This window comes from Triticum dicoccoides, chromosome 1A, assembly GCF_002162155.2.
Source record: "Triticum dicoccoides isolate Atlit2015 ecotype Zavitan chromosome 1A, WEW_v2.0, whole genome shotgun sequence".
Lineage (NCBI taxonomy): Eukaryota > Viridiplantae > Streptophyta > Magnoliopsida > Poales > Poaceae > Triticum > Triticum dicoccoides.
The window spans coordinates 412,603,755-412,621,555 of record NC_041380.1 but is presented as its reverse complement, the minus strand read 5'-3'; the positions used below and the strand labels follow the sequence as shown (position 1 = coordinate 412,621,555).

The window sequence follows — 17,801 nt, the reverse complement described above, 5'->3', positions numbered from 1 at the left end:
GTTTACGATTCCGAACATTTCCTACCTCCCATCGGTGATGCCCGACTCTGCTCGGGTTCCTGGGAAGTCGTGCGAATTCGGTGCCATGCGATGCTGCTGATTAGTCCGAAATTTTGCGTGGCCAAAATCTATGATCAAGTTAGGCGCCCCAGTTTAATTAGACAGCACTTACTGTCGTTGTAGCTACGCTTCTGGTTGTTGCCTCAATTGCTTCGTTTGGTTCTAGGTTTTCACGCCATCAGTTGATTTGAGTGGCCAGTAATCCAGTATGCTAATGGCGGGACATGAACACGAGCATTTGAGTTGTTATATTCAATTTTCTCCGACTGATGACATTGCTAGTAGGGTGTGCCTATTGTGTTGTCGGGTGCGCGACCTTCATGGTTTGGTGTTACAAGGCGAGGCCTCCAAGTACAGTATGAAATTGCGTCAGGTTATTTGTTGGCTCAAATGCGATTCGGGTAAACACAGTTTCAGTTCGTCTGAAACGATGGCCCAGGCTACTTAGCAATGATGGGTTTACGTTCAGAATGTCCATGGACATGTTTGGTGTCTCATAGCTGGACGTGTATATGAAATTTGGATAGTAAAGAGCTACCCTCGCAGGTGCAAGTGCAACATTGTGCCAATACTCGCTCACAAACTACTAACTAGAACTTTGGTGATTTTCTTCCTTATAAAATTTGCTGAAAGTGCTGAGTTTTCATTTGGTTACAAAAACTTAGGACTGCATCTATTTCATGAATTGGGCTTTCAGATAAAATTTCATGGATAGCTGTTGTTATCCTTATTGAGTACAAAGGATTCGTGATGTAAAATGTGCCAACTTCTTATGGGAAAACTTTTTTGTTTACCCAATAACTTCTAACGTTCCATGTCAGCGGTAGGCATCTCATCTCAAGTTCTTGGACAAAAATAACCATTCCTGTCCTTCTTGGGTTCTTGGATGATTATTTAGCATTTACACGTCTTTTTGACTTGGATAGACCAATTTCAGACATAGAACTTGATTCTTTAGAAGATATTAAAGAAATTGCTGGACATGCATGGCTAATAACTGATACTTGCATCAGTTTGTATATCAAAGGAATGCATCCTAAATTAATATATTTCAACCATTTTGACCCCTTACATTACAAAATAACCGTAGTCTTGATTGCTGACCTGTCTGTCCTTACTCCTTAATAATTTGGTGCATGATTTAGTGGTCAACAGGTTGTGAAAACAGATTCTGCTACCTTTTGCATCAGATACCTTTAACATGCAGTAGGGTACTATCTGGAGCATAAGTTTGTAGTAAGTTCAAAGTTAATAGAACTTAATGATACATCGTACAAGTGCACATGTTCATAAATGCACGAGCAAACACTAAGCTGTCGATAGAGAAAGAACCCATGGGACACATGTGCCCTGGAATTTCTTGCGACCCTAGTGTTTGTATTTGCTCAAATACCTACTCCCTCCTTCCATCTATATAGGGCCTAATGCGTTTTTCGAGACTAACTTTGACCAAATGTTAGAGCAATAATATATGACATGCAACTTACACAAAGCACATCATCAAATTCGTATGTGAAAGGAGCTTTCAATGATATAATTTTCACATTATGCATGTTATGTAGTATTAATTTTATCAATAGTCAAAGGCGGTCTTGAAAAACGCATTAGGCCCTATATAGATGGAAGGAGGGAGTAGCGAAAATCATGATTTTTTGTTAGGTATTTAACCAAATAGGTACTCCCTCCGTAAAGAAATATAAGAGCGTTTAGATCACTAAAGAAGAAATATAAGAGCGTTTAGATCACTACTTTAGTGATCCAAACGCTCTTATATTTCTTTACAGAGGGAGTACTTGCTACTTGTGATGCCTATTCCCTCCTAATATGTGTTCTGCTATTATTATTCCATTAAATACAGATGCGTCATATGTGGACTAAATAATGTTCACTACTTCTATCAGTTTAGGTGGCGTCTTTTTAAGAAAGCCTCCCAGGTTCTCTATCTACACTTTGCATTGAAGCGACGTGAATTTCTTGAAGAATTCCACGAGAAGCAGGAACAGGTTGGTTACATGGCTATCTTGATTAATGTCGACCTTTTAGAACTAGAATTCAGTATATAGTGGACAGTGCCAGAGGGAGTAACAAACTCTATAATTATTGTATTCCTATTATGTCCTAAGTTGAGTAATGTTGTTTCATACTGAACTAGATCCATTCTTTATAGAGAAAGTGCAAAAAGCTTTTGTATATCTTTCAATAACGCTGTGTTTGGATGTCTATTGGAGGCTGCCGTATTGTATTCGTTTCAATTCCAATTCAGCTGCGAAACTGTAATGGTCATGAATAGAAATTCGATTGTTTGGGTGTTAATTGAATTGGCTCACGGAATCCTACTGAGGTTTCAATACGAAATCATGTTTGGATGTCAAACTATGGAATTGCATAGCAACATTAGTATATGCATCAAAATAGAAGTTGTATAATGTGTGACTATAATTGGATGATTATCTAGCAAAAAAAGAAAACCAATTATTCTAGAAATCCAGGACGACACCATATAATATTGATGCAAAAGCAAACACAAATTATTAGGCCAAACCTGCAAGAGGATACATTGGTGATTAGCAAATGAATGAGAACAAGAGGCCAGGGGTGGGAAGAAGAAGAAATTGAGTTGTGGCTAGCTGGGCAGAGGAGGACCAGGAGGTAGGGAAGAATGGTGGAGGAAGAAGGGGAGCCGTGCTGATGGTGGAAGAAGGGGACCCGTGTTGACGGCCACTGTGGCTAGACAAGATGGGGCGGCTGAGAAGGACCGAGGTAGAAGAGATGGGCTCCAGTGGTGGGCCATCGCAGTGTCGGGGAGGAAGGTATGGGGTGGCGCCGGAGGGGACTGCAGACGCGGCCAAGAGAGGTCAGATGGGATCTGGCCGCGGCGAGCATGGCAGGAGAAAACGGGAAGGGGTGGCGCCGGAGGAGGGAAGGATCGGCGGCGGAGGAAGAAGGGAACAGAAGGGCGTCGACGTGCGCCACCTTCGATCTGCCTGGGCGCCGCCGTCCTCTCCCAGTCCTTCTTTCTCTTGTGGTGGAGGGACGGAGGAACGAAAAAAGGCCCGAAACGTTTTCTTTTGCGGGCCAGAGTCAATACGGCTGAAATCGGAGGTGCAACCCTTCGAATTGCCGCGAGGAGTGGGCGCATGCGAGCGAAAACTGCTCTGTATTCGTTACCGTTTCCGTCTGTTGTTTCAGAGTACATCCAAACACCTGTATTGGGGGTAGCTTAATACCAAATCCAATTCGAGGGCTCAATACAGACATCCAAACACAGCATAAGAGGATAAGAGGAGAAACAACATATATACAAGTGTTTGGGGGCATAATAGTCCACTGCCGCTGCACGCACACAAACACATGTGAAACAACACATCAACACAAACGAGGTAGGCCCATTTAGTTTTCACAAGTTATGATAGCAATGTCATTCGTACAAAAGAAGCAACAATAGGTGAGGGAGGAACAAATATGTGCTTGAAAATAGGAGGGAATATAGGACATCCATTATGTATCCAGTGAATTGGATTAGGTTGTTTGGATTATTACGTGGTTTCAGACATCAACAAAACTGAGAGTTGACATTGATTGTGTAAGCTAGGAAACAAGGAACAATTTGAAACTCGTGGTTCTTTACGTGCTATAGTTCCTAGCCTGCTTAGTGTATCCAGATACACATTTTTTTTACCAGTTAATCAAGTTTTTTGTTCTCAAGTTATCTAATGAGTTCAAAAAAGTTTCTCTAATATGATACTGCAAACAAGGAAGTTCAATACATATTTTTTTTCTCACATGCCTTCTTACTCTCTTTTATTGAATTCTGCCACTCTAAATCAGTTAACACTTGGATAACTGTCAGTATGATGGAAAATAATCCACTTAAATCCTAGAGCACTGAGTTAATCTTTATATACTGTGATTTAAGGTCAAAGAATGGCTCCAAAATTTGGGAATTGGGGATCATATGCCAGTAGTACATGATGAGGATGAAGTGGACGACGTAAATGTTCCTTCGCAACCCGATGAAAGCTCCATCAGAAATAGGTAAACATCTTTTTATATTCATGAAGCTGGAATGACTGATGTACAGATGCTTTGTAAAATCCCAAAAGTTGATTTAGAGCAGTTGAGTCTCCATATGTTATCCCATGCATGCAGTAAGCAAGACACTGAACCTGTTGTGGCAGAAATGTTCCTTCAATTGCTGTTTTGCCCGTCATTCGACCAGCTCTTGGACGCCAACACTCAATTTCTGACCGAGCAAAAGTTGCCATGCAAGAATATCTTAACCATTTTTTTGGAAACTTGGATATTGTCAACTCACGGGAGGTACAAATCCTTTGTACATCCACTTTGTCAATTCCAGCAGTTATTAAGCATTAAAAGGCCCATCAGAGCAACCTATGTTGTATCTTCTTAATTTATGTCCTAGTCTTAAAATTCTTCCAAAAAAAATGCAGGTTTGCAAATTTTTGGAGGTATCATGTTTGTCATTTTTGCCGGAATACGGGCCTAAGCTAAAAGAAGATTATGTTTCAATTGGCCACTTGCCAAAAATTCAGAAGGGCCATAAGGAGAAATGTTGTTCATGTGGATTGTTTAGTTGTTGCAAGAGCAGCTGGCAAAAGGTATCAAGCAGAATTTTTGTTGTTCAAGTTTGCTATTTTGTTATCATTGTATCTGATATATTCAATTGAATGTTTTGCCAATAGGTTTGGGTTGTCCTGAAGCCAGGATTCTTGGCTTTACTCAAAGATCCTTTTGACCCAAAGCTTTTGGATGTCATTATTTTTGACGCATTGCCACATATGGATATAAATGGAGAAGGTCAAATCTCTCTAGCAAAGGAGATCAAAGAACGCAACCCATTGCATTTTGGATTCCAGGTGCACTTTTCATATTATAATCTCCTGTGTTCACTTAGCATATTTGTTTGACATGACCTCGTGCAATTGCTACAAAGTCCATGCAAATTCAACACATTTTACCAGAAGCAACTTTACTAGGCTACAAATTAAGAAATACCATGTCTCATTATCTCGGGCCTACCAACTTTATTAGTTCTGTAATATCAAGTATGTCTAGCCATCTTTTGAAAGTGCCACATAAGTTGCTGCAAAATTTTATGAGCAGTTGAAGAAGTTACACGGGAAATGTCGGTTATGGTCAGTGTGTGGTTGTTGTGTTTTCTAGTGCTGCCTTATGAAGTTTAGTTATTTACAGAAATATTCACTAAAATGTACCTATAAATTTGCTGTTATGGGTCTAAAGAAGATGCTATCAAATAGTTATCTAACGGCTAACGGTAGAATACTATAATTGCTTCTGGATAGCCATTGAATGCCAAAAAGAGGCTTACTAGATTGTTACTGTCTGCCTTTGTGGGATAGATCTTAATGAACATTCGTCTGTAACATCTGGATGTATAGCTGAATGTCGAGTCTTGTTAAATTGACATCCCGTTGTAAGAGTGACACTGTTTTAGCTGTTAGTATGAGACTTGGAACATGAAATTGTAGTTAACATGTGATATTTATCACTTTATGACATTAATTTGTCTCTATCGCTTCCCCTTGTGATACAAAATTTATTGTTATTCCACAACCATTTTGAATAAGTTGATATGTTTAGTGAAGGCAGGAGATTGTGGCATTATCGCGTAAAAGACTGCAGAAGCTTGTTGCTCTTTTATGGAGTACTTCTGTAGTTAAATACTTATATTGCATACGCTCATAAAAAACAGCACAAATTCCCAATGAACCTGGTAGTACAAATTTGAGGCATGGTTGATTTGCTACCAAAAAATTGGCTAGACAATGTTTAGGCAAGCCGATGCCAAAACTTGCAGTTGGCAACCTTTTTTAGAGTTAGCAAGATAATTGGTAGCCAATATTCTGTCAAGCCTGAATCTGTTAATGCTATTCACTGGTGAAAGGTATCCTCTGGTGGCCGGACAATTAAGTTACGAACAAAAAGCTCGTCTAAGGTTAAGGATTGGGTTACTGCAATCAATGCTGCTAGACAACCTCCAGAGGGCTGGTGTTACCCTCATCGTTTTGGTTCATTTGCACCACCAAGGGGCCTGTTGGAAGATGGGAGTATGGCACAGTGGTTTATAGATGGGCAAGCTGGATTTGAAGCAATTGCTTCCTCGATTGAGCATGCTAAATCCGAGGTTTATTTTTTATTTCCAGTTACTTGACAGGAATGTATCTGCCATCTTACATAAGTCTAAGATAATTGAAATTTGATTCAGATATTTATTGCTGGCTGGTGGCTCTGCCCAGAATTGTATCTCCGACGTCCCTTCGAACATCATGGGTCATCTAGGCTTGATGCTCTACTGGAAGCAAGAGCGAAGCAGGGTGTGCAGGTATTGTAGTTGCTTTATATTTTCTAATCAGAACTTGCTAGGTGAACTCATGAAGTGTGTGATATTTGAACTATCATCGTCACCACTTCTAGTTATATATGTCAATCCATGAGTTGCAGATTTCTATATCATATACTTTGGCAAATATGCTGCTTCATAAGTTATCCCAAGTATAATCATCTGAAGATATCTCATTTGTATCATAAACGTTTATTCTGACCTCACAAGGTCAAACAAGAATACAAAAACACCTCCACAAGTTAGGCATCATGTAGAAAATACCCCGTCATTTTAGCCTCTTTGCTCTCAATACATTCTCATCCTTTTTTGAGCAGAGTGCATTCTCATCCTTACTTTCTTTTTGTGCATGCTGCAAGTGATAAGCTACTCATTACCATTGATGTTGACTTTCTTTTTGTGCATGCTGCAAGTGATAAGCTACTCATTACCATTGATGTTGAGACCGCAGAAGAGATTTTGCAACCCATAGGCAATATGATTTGCAAAACATCTTTTGACATAAATACCATTCATGTACAGGTCCCATATGTGAATAACTGAATGTTTTTTATTTATTTTTCCTGTATATAGTATTATAGACAGGAAAATACTGTCATTGGATTTTCCTTGATAGTTTTTTAGGCTAGTACACGATGATAAAGTCATAGTCAAAGACGTGCATCGGAGACTAAGAATAAAAACTTGCTTACGTGGGTATTTTTTTTTTACAAAATGGAAACTTCTAGATAAATAAAGGGATTACTGTTGAAGAAGTTAAGTTGACTTCGTACCATATTTGTTTTAGCATGAAGTAATATCTGACTGTTGATATAAACTGATAATTACTAACTAATGAATTGTGTACTTTCTTTTGCAGATTTACATTCTAATGTATAAGGAGGTTGCACTTGCCTTGAAAATTAATAGCTTGTACAGTAAAAACAGGCTACTTAACATTCATGAGAATGTTAAAGTTCTGCGCTACCCAGATCATTTCTCAAGTGGTGTATACTTGTGGTACGGCTGATTTTTTCAACTTTTTGCTATGTTATTAGGGAAACTCTGACAATTTAATTGTTTATTAACTTTAAGGTCACATCATGAGAAAATTGTGATTGTCGATAATCAAGTCTGCTATATTGGAGGACTTGATCTGTGCTTTGGTCGTTATGATAGTCCTGACCACAAAGTTACCGATGTTCCTTCTACGATATGGCCAGGGAAAGACTACTACAACCCTAGGTAAGTAATTTAATCTTTCATCCATAGCTTTAGATATTCTGAACTTCCCATATGCTTCCTTTGTAAATATACCTAAATTTAATCTCTTGTACGTAAGGGAATCTGAGCCGAATTCTTGGGAGGACTCAGCAAAAGATGAACTTGACCGTACTAAATATCCTCGTATGCCATGGCATGACGTCCAGTGTGCTCTGTACGGTCCACCTTGTCGGGATGTAGCAAGGCATTTTGTCCAGCGCTGGAATTACTCAAAGGTTAGTTTGCTCCATTGATCTGCTCATCAGAGAAAGCGTTTGCCCACTTCTTGTTGTAAATTTACTGTTACTTTTCCCAGAGGAATAAAGCTCCAAATGAGCAAGCAATTCCGTTGCTGATGCCTCATCACCACATGGTTATTCCACATTACAAGGGCAGAAGTAAAGAAGCAAATGGTGAGGCTGAGGGTAAGCAAAATCATGATGAGAATGCTGATGTTAAAAAGACAGCCTCCTTGGCATCAAGTGCATCAAGTCAGGACGTTCCATTACTTTTACCTCAAGAGCTTGAACCTCAGGCATTGCCTGATGGAGATTTAGCGATGACTGGCTTTGACATTAACCAGGCAGATAACGCAAACAAAACAGGCTTCAAACAGCCTTTGCTCAACCGAAAGGCAAAATTCGACGCTTCTCGTCAGGATTTACCTATGAGAGGTTTTGTAGACAATCTCAGTTCCCCGGAGTCTGCAACTATTAGGCGTTTTGATTCACCGAAAGAAGATAGGCATCACATGGATAAGAAATGGTGGGAGAGGCAGGAGCAAGGAGATCAAGTTGCTTCAGTACTTGACATTGGGCAAGTTGGACCAAGGGCAACTTGTCGTTGTCAGGTAGTGTTTTGGTACTATGCAATAGATTTCAAAATATTTGGTGAAACTGAGGAATGAGGTTCATGTATATCAATTGCATTGCATATCTCCAGTTTATTTAATTTATCAATGTTTTTGCTCAGGTTATTAGAAGTGTTGGTCAATGGTCAGCTGGAACCACTCAAATTGAAGGAAGTATCCACAATGCCTACTTTTCTCTAATTGAAAAGGCAGAACACTTTGTATACATTGAGGTCTGTATTCATTGTTTGAACTTTTAACAAGTAAACTCAATTCAAATTGTCAGTAGTTTTTACTCCCTCTGTTCACAAATGTAAGACGTTTTTGCATTTCAATTTAAACTGCAAAAACATCCTACATTTGTTTACAGAGGGAATACTAGATAATACTGTAAAGTGATATTCACCATGCGTTCTTGTTACTTTCTTATTTCTATGTATTTGTGGTGATTAGTGTGATTTAGATGATACATTTTCTGCAGCGTAACAAAAATATCACATTTTACACATGCATTTTAAAGTTTGTAATCGGAGTGTTTTTTACGAGTGAATTGTAAGTATACTGGCATATTATCTAAACATCCTTTTGGTTGGCCTTTTGCAGAATCAGTTTTTCATATCAGGCCTTTCAGGGGATGACACAATTAAAAACCGTGTGTTGGAAGCATTGTACAGGCGTATACTTCGAGCAGAGAGAGAGAAAAAGCGCTTTAAAGCCATCATTGTTATACCCCTTTTACCGGGTTTTCAGGTAATTTTCTGCTACAGGAATAAGGATTGCGCTGTTTCTCTGTTATTGAAATAATCTCATGGTAGGGAGGCATTGATGATGGTGGAGCTGCATCTGTGAGGGCAATTATGCACTGGCAGTACCGGACTATCTGTAGAGGCCCTAATTCGATACTGCAGAATCTGTATGATGTGATTGGTCTTAAGGCCCATGACTATATTTCCTTTCATGGTCTCAGAGCACATGGTAGGCTAACTGATGGAGGTCCCGTGGTTACTAGCCAGGTAATGTCAATATTTTTGAGTCTGGGAGCATGTTTTGTGTCCCTCCAGGGTGCTGAATCTTGTTCATTTGGCTTCCATATATTTTGTTTATGATATAACAAGCCAATGTCGTTGTAGTGCTTGTTGCCATGATGCTTTTTTACTATTTATCACATAAATTCCTTTTAACACGATCTGCCTTACAGATTTATGTACACAGCAAGTTAATGATCATTGATGACCGCATTGCATTGATTGGTTCAGCTAACATAAATGATAGAAGCTTGCTTGGATCAAGGGATTCTGAGGTATGTATTTCTCAGATTCCTTTTCTGTGTATAATGCACAGTGTATTTTGTATGCTGGTCCTGTTTTATAAGATTGAATTCGGTCAACAGTCCTTATTCTGCAATGTAGAGCCGATGCAACATTTAAAATGGTTATAAAAATACACTTCATTTCAGCTTCCTATCACTTCAAGAGTAGCCTAACTTCTAACCAGACTACTATTTTTTTTTGCTTTCGTGGCAAGTATTTTCTGCATTGTTAACTGTATTTAGTCAATAGCAAATCGCTTATACCTAAGCAATGTGTAAATTGCCTGTAACTAAGTAAATGTGTAAATCGCTTATAACTAAGTAATGTTTTAATCACGAGTAGGGCATTTTGGAGGACGAGCTCCATCAAAAATCACATTTTAAAGTTCCAAAAAATTCTGGAAAAAATCATAAACGTTTATGGATGTGTTTTACATGTGTGTAAAGTTTGACGATTTAGTGCATTATGGTGAGAGCTACACAAAAAAGACAAGTTCGTGCATTTTTAATAGTGAACAGTGCGGACACTGTTCATCCTTTTCAAAATCACGATTGTCTTTTTCTGTAGCTCTCACCATAATGAATACCATCTTCAATTTTTATACATGCACTCCCTCTGTAAAGAAATATAAGTGATCTAAACGCTCTTATATTTCTTTACAGAGGGAGTATTATACATCCGTATATACGTGTGATCTTTTTTAGAATTTTTTGGAACTTCAAAATATGATTTCAAAATTTTCAAAATAAAGAGCTCCATGGAGCTTGACCTCCCTTTATAGTGTCTTCGGTAAATTACTTATACTTAAGTAATGTGTTGGTGATGGAAGTGGGTTACATGATGCTTTTCTCCTGCGACTTCCAGATTGCTGTGGTCATCGAAGATAAAGAAGTTGTTAATTCCAAAATGGATGGAAGACATTGGGAAGCTGGTAAATTCTCTCTCAGCCTACGGCTTTCTCTCTGGGCGGAGCACCTTGGCCTTCATCGCGGAGAGGTTTGGACTATGTTTTTTTGCTCTCACTCTTTGCGCTTGGTAACTTTCTTAATAGTAAATCCTAATAGATGTTTAGGACATCGAAATGGTCTAGAATACACCTTTTGACTAATAATCTTTTTCACATTTTTATTTGAAAACTTATTAGCTATTATGTTATAGAAGTACTTCTGATTAGAAATATACTAATATCATTTCCACAAGACAAGTCAAAGTATATGTGTGTATTTTCTTGTTCAAATATTTGTTATTTTGTACCGCATACATTCTGAACTGACATCAATTTAGTAATAGATGGAGGCATAATATACGGATGTTAGGCTGAAAGCCACGATTTTAGGTAGAAGTGATTAAGGATGTGCATTATCCTGTTGTTTACCACCTTTATGTCTGTGCTTCCTGGTATGTCTTGTGCACCCAGTCCATTTATCTTTAGCAGACGCTGAGTTACAAGCCTGTTTTGAGCCTTGGCGCAGTGGTAAAGCTGCTGCCTTGTGACCATGAGGTCATGGGTTCAAGTCCTGGAAACAGCCTCTTACAGAAATGTAGGGAAAGGCTGCGTACTATAGACCCAAAGTGGTCGGACCCTTCCCTGGACCCTGCGCAAGCGGGAGCTACATGCACCAGGTTGCCCTTTAAGAGCATCTCTAGCCCTTCACCCAAAAACTTCCCTAAGAACTGCTTCCTCCCTAAGAACTTTAACCCCCTAGACCTTCTCCTTATATATTTAACCCCCTAAAAAGAACTTTAACCCCCTAGACCTTCTCCTTATATATTTAACCCCCTAAAATTTGTGGAGTTAACCCTCGGGCTGAGCAATTCCTGCCCAAATTTACTCCAACCGAGCAACTTCCTAAGAACTTTCATGCTCAACCGCCTCCCGCCGCCGCCGCGCGATGTCGAATTGGCGCCCTCCGCCGTGGGAATGGATGTCTTTGTTCCCATCGAATCCTTCGGCTCCGACTCCTCTTGCCATGGAAACGGTAGGGCAAGGTCTTGCTGCCCGGCGCAGCCGCATGTGGGACCATCCACACACCCTCCTCTACACCTGGCCGCCCTCCCATTCCCCGAACGTAGTGAAGAAGCGATGCCAAAGGCCGGGCAAGTCGAAGGATGGTGCGGCGGTTCGGGAGAAGGCTGCTGTCGCCATCGCCCCCTCTGACGCCCACCTCGACGCCCCCTCCACTCAAAGTTCAAAAAAGCGCTAGGCGTAATTTGGCCACCTACTTCTGCCTTGATAGCTTATGCGTTGCTTAGGTGCGATTAGGCGGTCCGTACACAATCACTACAGTGTGAAGAAATAAGCCAGATGGGCTGACCTAGCCCATTAAAGCACCGGCTCATTTATCCTCTTCTCATTAAAACCTCTCGTGGATACATAGTGGATAGAAATTCTAGGGATCCTCCTCATGGCACCTCTCCCTCTTCCTCTCTCCCTTGTTGCACCCATGGCAACCAGCCAGCAAAGCTCGATTTCTCATTGGGGGATCTCAACCCCGCGGGAGTGGTCAAATCCTCGACGGTGAGGATGAATCTTCACTGGGTAGGTCAAATCCTCAATGGGTAGATTGATTTCTCGCCCGAGAACATGATTCCTCACCAGAGAGGGCTGATTTCTCAACAGAGGACCTCGCTGGCCGCCTTTTTTAGTGCCTAGGGCCGAGCACCTAACAACCTTTTTTTGAACTATGCCTCCATTGCCCCTTCGGCACCAACTGAGGTCACCAATGCCAGCGTCGTCGATTCCACCCACTAGGTGTTTGACACATTGTCCGATTGGTAATTTTCTCTCTTTTTTTCTTTATCAAACTCTCTGGTGCATTGTAAATTAGTGATGGATATGCAACTTGGAAGCTGCGATGCTCAAATGTGGTGATGGATTTTTGCATTTGAACAAACCGAAGCGAAAAGCCAAGAAGACAAGACTTGCTTCCATGGTGGCGTTCGATGAATCTAACACCATCGGGCTCGAGGAAATTCCCTTGTCTATGGCGGATGAAATCCCAAGAGGGAGAAATGGTAGTCCCAGATTGGAGGAGATCGACCTGCATATTACGAAGAAGCTAACAAGATTAGTGAACTACGAGCCCGAGGAGGATGAGACTTGGTGCTATGCTTGGCTGAACATCTCCCTTGATGCCCACTGTTGGAGCCGATCAAACAAAGGAAACCTTTTGGAAAAGGATTGAGGAATACTATGCACACAGTGTCCTGATTTGATTCCCTCCAACATAATACAAGGTTCTCTTGCTCACCGTTGGATTGTCATCTACTCCCTCCGTTCTAAAATAGATGACCCAACTTTGTACTAACTTTAGTACAAAATTAGTACAAAGTTGGGTCATCTATTTTGGAACGGAGGGAGTAAGATTTTTGCAGCCAGTGGTCCGGTTGTGTTGAGTAATAGGACAGCTCGCCTTTGAGTAGAGTTTCAATTAATGAGTATAGGCCGTACATGCAAGAGCTATACAAGCATCGGAGCAAGTGGTTTGGTAACAAGCCATTCACCACTTTGCACCATTGCTTCGCCATGCTCAAGGTAAATGAGAAGTGGGCGAGGAGGAACTTTGAAACAACATTGAGAAGGTTAAGATTGAGGATCTCGGTCTCCACTGATCTCAAGGATGATGGTGAGGGTGATATGATAGGGGAAGAAGCCCCACTCCTAGCTCTTGTTTGGATGGGAGAAAGAGATGGAGAGGAAGAATGGTGCACTTGGTGCCTACAAAGGAGAACTTAATGCTATAATCAAAGGAGATGGCGGCTGAACGCAAGCTAGAGAAGATGGTGGGGTGGATGGAGCTCAAAGTGATGGGGAGGAGAGGTTGAGAGCGAAGGCCTTGACCGAGGCATACTTGATGGATGCCGAGGAGAGGAAAGTGTGTGCCGGCGAGCGTAGGCTTGCAATCAAGACCTAAGTGGAGATGAACAATAGGAGGTCAAAGAGTGCCAAATCATGTTCATGGATGCAAGCGGGATGGACAACAAGACAAAACAATACTGACAGCTCACTCGTTGGCAAGATCGATGTTCTATGGTGGTGATAGTAGTAGTTGTAGTGGTGGCAATGGGAGTGCATGATTTATGTTACATGTGGTGGCTTTCGCGGTGGCTTTTGACGAAAAATGTAGGATGCGGTGGCTTTTGACGAACTATGTAGGATGCAGTGGCTTTTGGATGGGATGTGGTTGCTTTTGATGATAAATATGTTGGATGCAGTGGCTTTTGGATGGGATGCGGTGGCTTTTGATGATGAACTATGTTGGGATGCTCTATGTTGATGCTTTTCGTTCAATTGGAAATGTTATTGAAGAAGGGGAGCCTTGGCGCAGTGGTAAAGCTGCTGCCTTGTGACCATGAGGTCACGGGTTCAAGTCCTGGAAACATCCTCTTGCAGAAATGTAGGGAAATGCTGCGTACAATAGACCCAAAATGGTCGGACCCTTCCCCGGACCTTGTGCAAGCGGGAGCTACATGCATTGGGTTGCCCTTTTTTTTGGAAATGTTATTGAAATGTGTGAGTTGTTCAAAATTTTGAATTGTTTATAAGAAACATTTGAATTATAGGGAGTGTATAAGAAATTTTGAATTATGTATGCAAAAGAGATGGAGGAAATAGCAAATGAAAAATATAGGGAGTTAAGTTTAGGGGAAGAACTAGGTGCAAGAAAGTTTAAGCCCTCAAATTTTAGGGAGGTTATCCAGGGAGTTAAGTTTTAGGGGAAGGTGTAGAGATACTCTTACAACTACAAGGGCATATGCCTGTCTGATTGTTTTGTGTTGTTTGTGTGCTATTTTTTATAGAACATATTAGAGGGGCGATGCTAATTCACGCGCGGCCGCGGCAACGCACGATTTGGAAAATGCATCGATGGGGTGGGATAGTTTAGAGAAACCGGCGGGTTTGGATAGTTTACAGTGGGCCCTACCCCCCTGAAAATCGGGGGTGGGGGGTGGGGGAGAGATTAGTAGTAGTTGACTAATTTGATGGGCTTGTAGCGATTCATATGTTAACGAGCCGTTCCACACGCGCATGATCAGATCCACCTGGTGGGCCCCAAGGGAAAAGGCTGTCTGCTGAGCGCTTGGCTTTGGATGGATCGATCGCTCCAGCGTGCGGGGCGTGAAAGAGTGTCTTCGATATTAGAGTAGGCCCATACAATATAGTGATGTACTCCCTCCGTCCCATAATATAAGAACGTTTTTGACACTAGTGTAGTGTTAAAAACATTCTTGTATTTTGGGACAGAGGGAGTATTATACATCATGTGAAGTTTTGATTCAAGGAATAGAAATAATCTGCAAAACCCTTAAGACTAGTTAGGATCTTATTGAGTGTTTGGATACTTTTTTTAGAAAACGCAAAAGCATCTGCATTTCATTTCATTGCAAAGGTAGAGAAAGGACAGCCTCGATAGAGGCCTGATACAATGTAGTACGAAGAAACAAAACTGACACCCTAATCCCTAAAAACATTTATATGTTCACACTTGTATGATGTATGTATAGATAAATGATCAAAACTATCCTGCGCCGAACCTCTTTCGTGTGGGCTAAAACTCACCTACCGCCTTGGTTAAAACCTGATAAAAGAAAATTACGTGAATTTGGTATATCACAAGCATGCTTGATGAGGATCTTTTCTCTTTATTGTAGCGGACAAGAAAATTCTGTGCATTATTCAAGTTCACAAAATATCATTTTCTCTTGCAGGTTAGCCACATCATGGATCCTATGGATGATACGACGTTCAAAAATATCTGGATGGCCACTGCTAAGGTGAGAGAAACAAAAATGTTGTACGCTGAAGTCATAGTTCATTCAAGAATCAAGACTATGATTACTAAGCATATGGGATGTTGCCTATAAATTACATTGTATTTGGAGTTGATTTCCTTTATTCTTATTACTGAATTACCTGAGCATGTCTGGCAGACAAATACCACGATTTTCCAGGATGTATTCTCTTGTGTTCCCAATGATCTCATCCATTCAAGGTATTTATCAACAGCCATTTCATTTCAGTATTATTTCATCCTATTATTGCATTCTCTGAAACATAATAACCACACAGGACACAGTTTCGGCAAAGCATTGCTTACTGGAAGGAAAAAATTGGCCACACTACAATTGATCTAGGCGTTGCCCAAGAAAAGCTCGAAACCTACCAGGATGGCGATCTCAAAGGTGCCGACCCTATGGAGAGATTGCAGTTGGTCAGAGGCCACCTTGTATCTTTCCCTTTGGATTTCATGTGCCAAGAGGACTTGAGACCGTATTTCAGTGAAAGCGAGTATTACACATCTCCACAAGTTTTCCATTAGGTTTGATTTTCATGGAAGAGTTGCTCTCTCAGTGCCTTAGTTGTACATAGTACAGGCGCCAGCTTGTAGATGTTTTTACAGGAAATGAAGAAAATATACGGCCACGTCAGGCAGTTTACAAATATACCCCATTCACCGGAGACCTCTCTTTTTGCGCAATTACCCGTGCTCAGATTCTTCTTTTTCCAACCAAAGAATATAGGAATATAGTTAGTTCATTCGATGGCTCTTGTTTTTCTAGGTGAGAAATGCCCCTGTTCAGTTGGCGCTTTTCCAGTCCAGAGAATAGGCTCTTTCTTCAAAGCTGTCTCGGTTGTACATTATGAATTATTTTGAAGAATAAGTACATTCTAGTTGGCCTTGCAATGTATGCACTATTAATCTCTCCGGTGTGACTTTTGAAACCTTTGCTGTCTTGTGTTTCATCTTCTCGAGACAGAACAATCATCTCATCTTGAACTGATGTGTTTCTGTGATGTTATGAATGAGGATGTATTTACCCAGATGAATGATATAACGAATGAAGATGCACGTACCCTGCACCTCTTCACCAGTAATCATTAAACGTCATTGCGTGTGTTTTGGCAGAAGCTGGTAATAAGAAACAGCCGAGGGTTACGTCCATACTATGTAGCCATATCCTAATAGAGTATGATTACGTACACATTTCGCCCATGGTTTCTCACAGAATTCCTGGACATCTCTCGAAGGAACCACTTTAGCAGTTAGCATTATCTGGGCTAGTCGATTAGATTTCCTCCAGCCAACACAAGCTACAACCAACTTTGTACTCCCTCCGTTCTGAATTACTTGTCTTAGATTTGTCTAGATACGGAGGTATCTAGCACTAAAATAAGTCTAGATACATCCGTATCTAGACAAATTCAAGACAAGTAATTCATACGGAGGTATCTAGCACTAAATTGAGTCTAGATACATCCGTATCTAGACAAATTCAAGACAAGTAATTCGGAATGGAGGGAGTAGCTTCCTGCAGCAAGACCACCAAACGCACAACTCTAATAATCAATGGTTTGTAGCTACATCAGCACTCAACTAACACAGGGTACGTGATCGTTTTTAACTAATGTAATAAGGTTATAATACTTCTGCATCTTTTTTTATAGCCAATTGCAATAGTATACATACCATCGCCTCACCAGATACCCAAATAAGTTTTTATCTAATTGCTTTGACGATTGAGCTAGGTTTGTAACTGTTGAGCAATAGTGCCTTGTCAAGCCTACTCGGTGGGCAAAGCTTGGTAAGCACTTGTATGAAAACACTTATGGTACGATCAAGCTACATTAGATCTGAATTTTTGAAGCCGTGGTTGTGAAATTGACAACAACATTATACTCCTGCAAGCTGCACGTGTATACAAGGCCACAAACTTAAATTATAGGTACCAATGTAAAATTTAATGCCTGCTTTATAAGTCAAATTTTCTTTTTGTTTACTGTGATCATTAATACTCTGCACGCATGCAAAGAAACTGAGTGGAGGAAGTAGCTGATTATCATTACGACTACATGCATGCAAGTATTAAACAGGTTGTTAGTATGAGAAAATATCATTAACTTTGCCTCGATTACTGTTGGTGGCCTTGTATAGATGCAAAATGTATATTCCATATT

General features: G+C 40.6%; 1 protein-coding gene across 2 annotated transcripts in view; it reads left to right on the top strand.

The window, feature by feature from the left end:
* The window catches only part of LOC119276493 (phospholipase D zeta 1-like), a 17,453-nt gene extending 859 nt beyond the window's left edge, over positions 1 to 16,594 (top strand). Inside the window, exons 2-20 of one of the 2 annotated variants that reach the window (XM_037557561.1) lie at positions 1,959 to 2,063; positions 3,977 to 4,095; positions 4,239 to 4,380; positions 4,512 to 4,679; positions 4,764 to 4,937; positions 5,987 to 6,226; positions 6,308 to 6,424; positions 7,302 to 7,441; positions 7,517 to 7,666; positions 7,764 to 7,920; positions 8,001 to 8,534; positions 8,657 to 8,767; positions 9,138 to 9,284; positions 9,350 to 9,547; positions 9,733 to 9,834; positions 10,709 to 10,840; positions 15,554 to 15,619; positions 15,776 to 15,837; positions 15,915 to 16,594. In XM_037557561.1, the coding sequence (XP_037413458.1) occupies positions 1,959 to 2,063; positions 3,977 to 4,095; positions 4,239 to 4,380; positions 4,512 to 4,679; positions 4,764 to 4,937; positions 5,987 to 6,226; positions 6,308 to 6,424; positions 7,302 to 7,441; positions 7,517 to 7,666; positions 7,764 to 7,920; positions 8,001 to 8,534; positions 8,657 to 8,767; positions 9,138 to 9,284; positions 9,350 to 9,547; positions 9,733 to 9,834; positions 10,709 to 10,840; positions 15,554 to 15,619; positions 15,776 to 15,837; positions 15,915 to 16,164 (3,114 nt within the window). In that variant the 3' untranslated portion in view covers positions 16,165 to 16,594. Of the gene's footprint in view, positions 1 to 1,958; positions 2,064 to 3,976; positions 4,096 to 4,209; positions 4,381 to 4,511; positions 4,680 to 4,763; positions 4,938 to 5,986; positions 6,227 to 6,307; positions 6,425 to 7,301; positions 7,442 to 7,516; positions 7,667 to 7,763; positions 7,921 to 8,000; positions 8,535 to 8,656; positions 8,768 to 9,137; positions 9,285 to 9,349; positions 9,548 to 9,732; positions 9,835 to 10,708; positions 10,841 to 15,553; positions 15,620 to 15,775; positions 15,838 to 15,914 lie in introns of those variants that run through there. The other variant, XM_037557570.1, reaches the window with a different exon arrangement.
* The last annotated feature ends 1,207 nt before the right edge of the window (positions 16,595 to 17,801 follow it).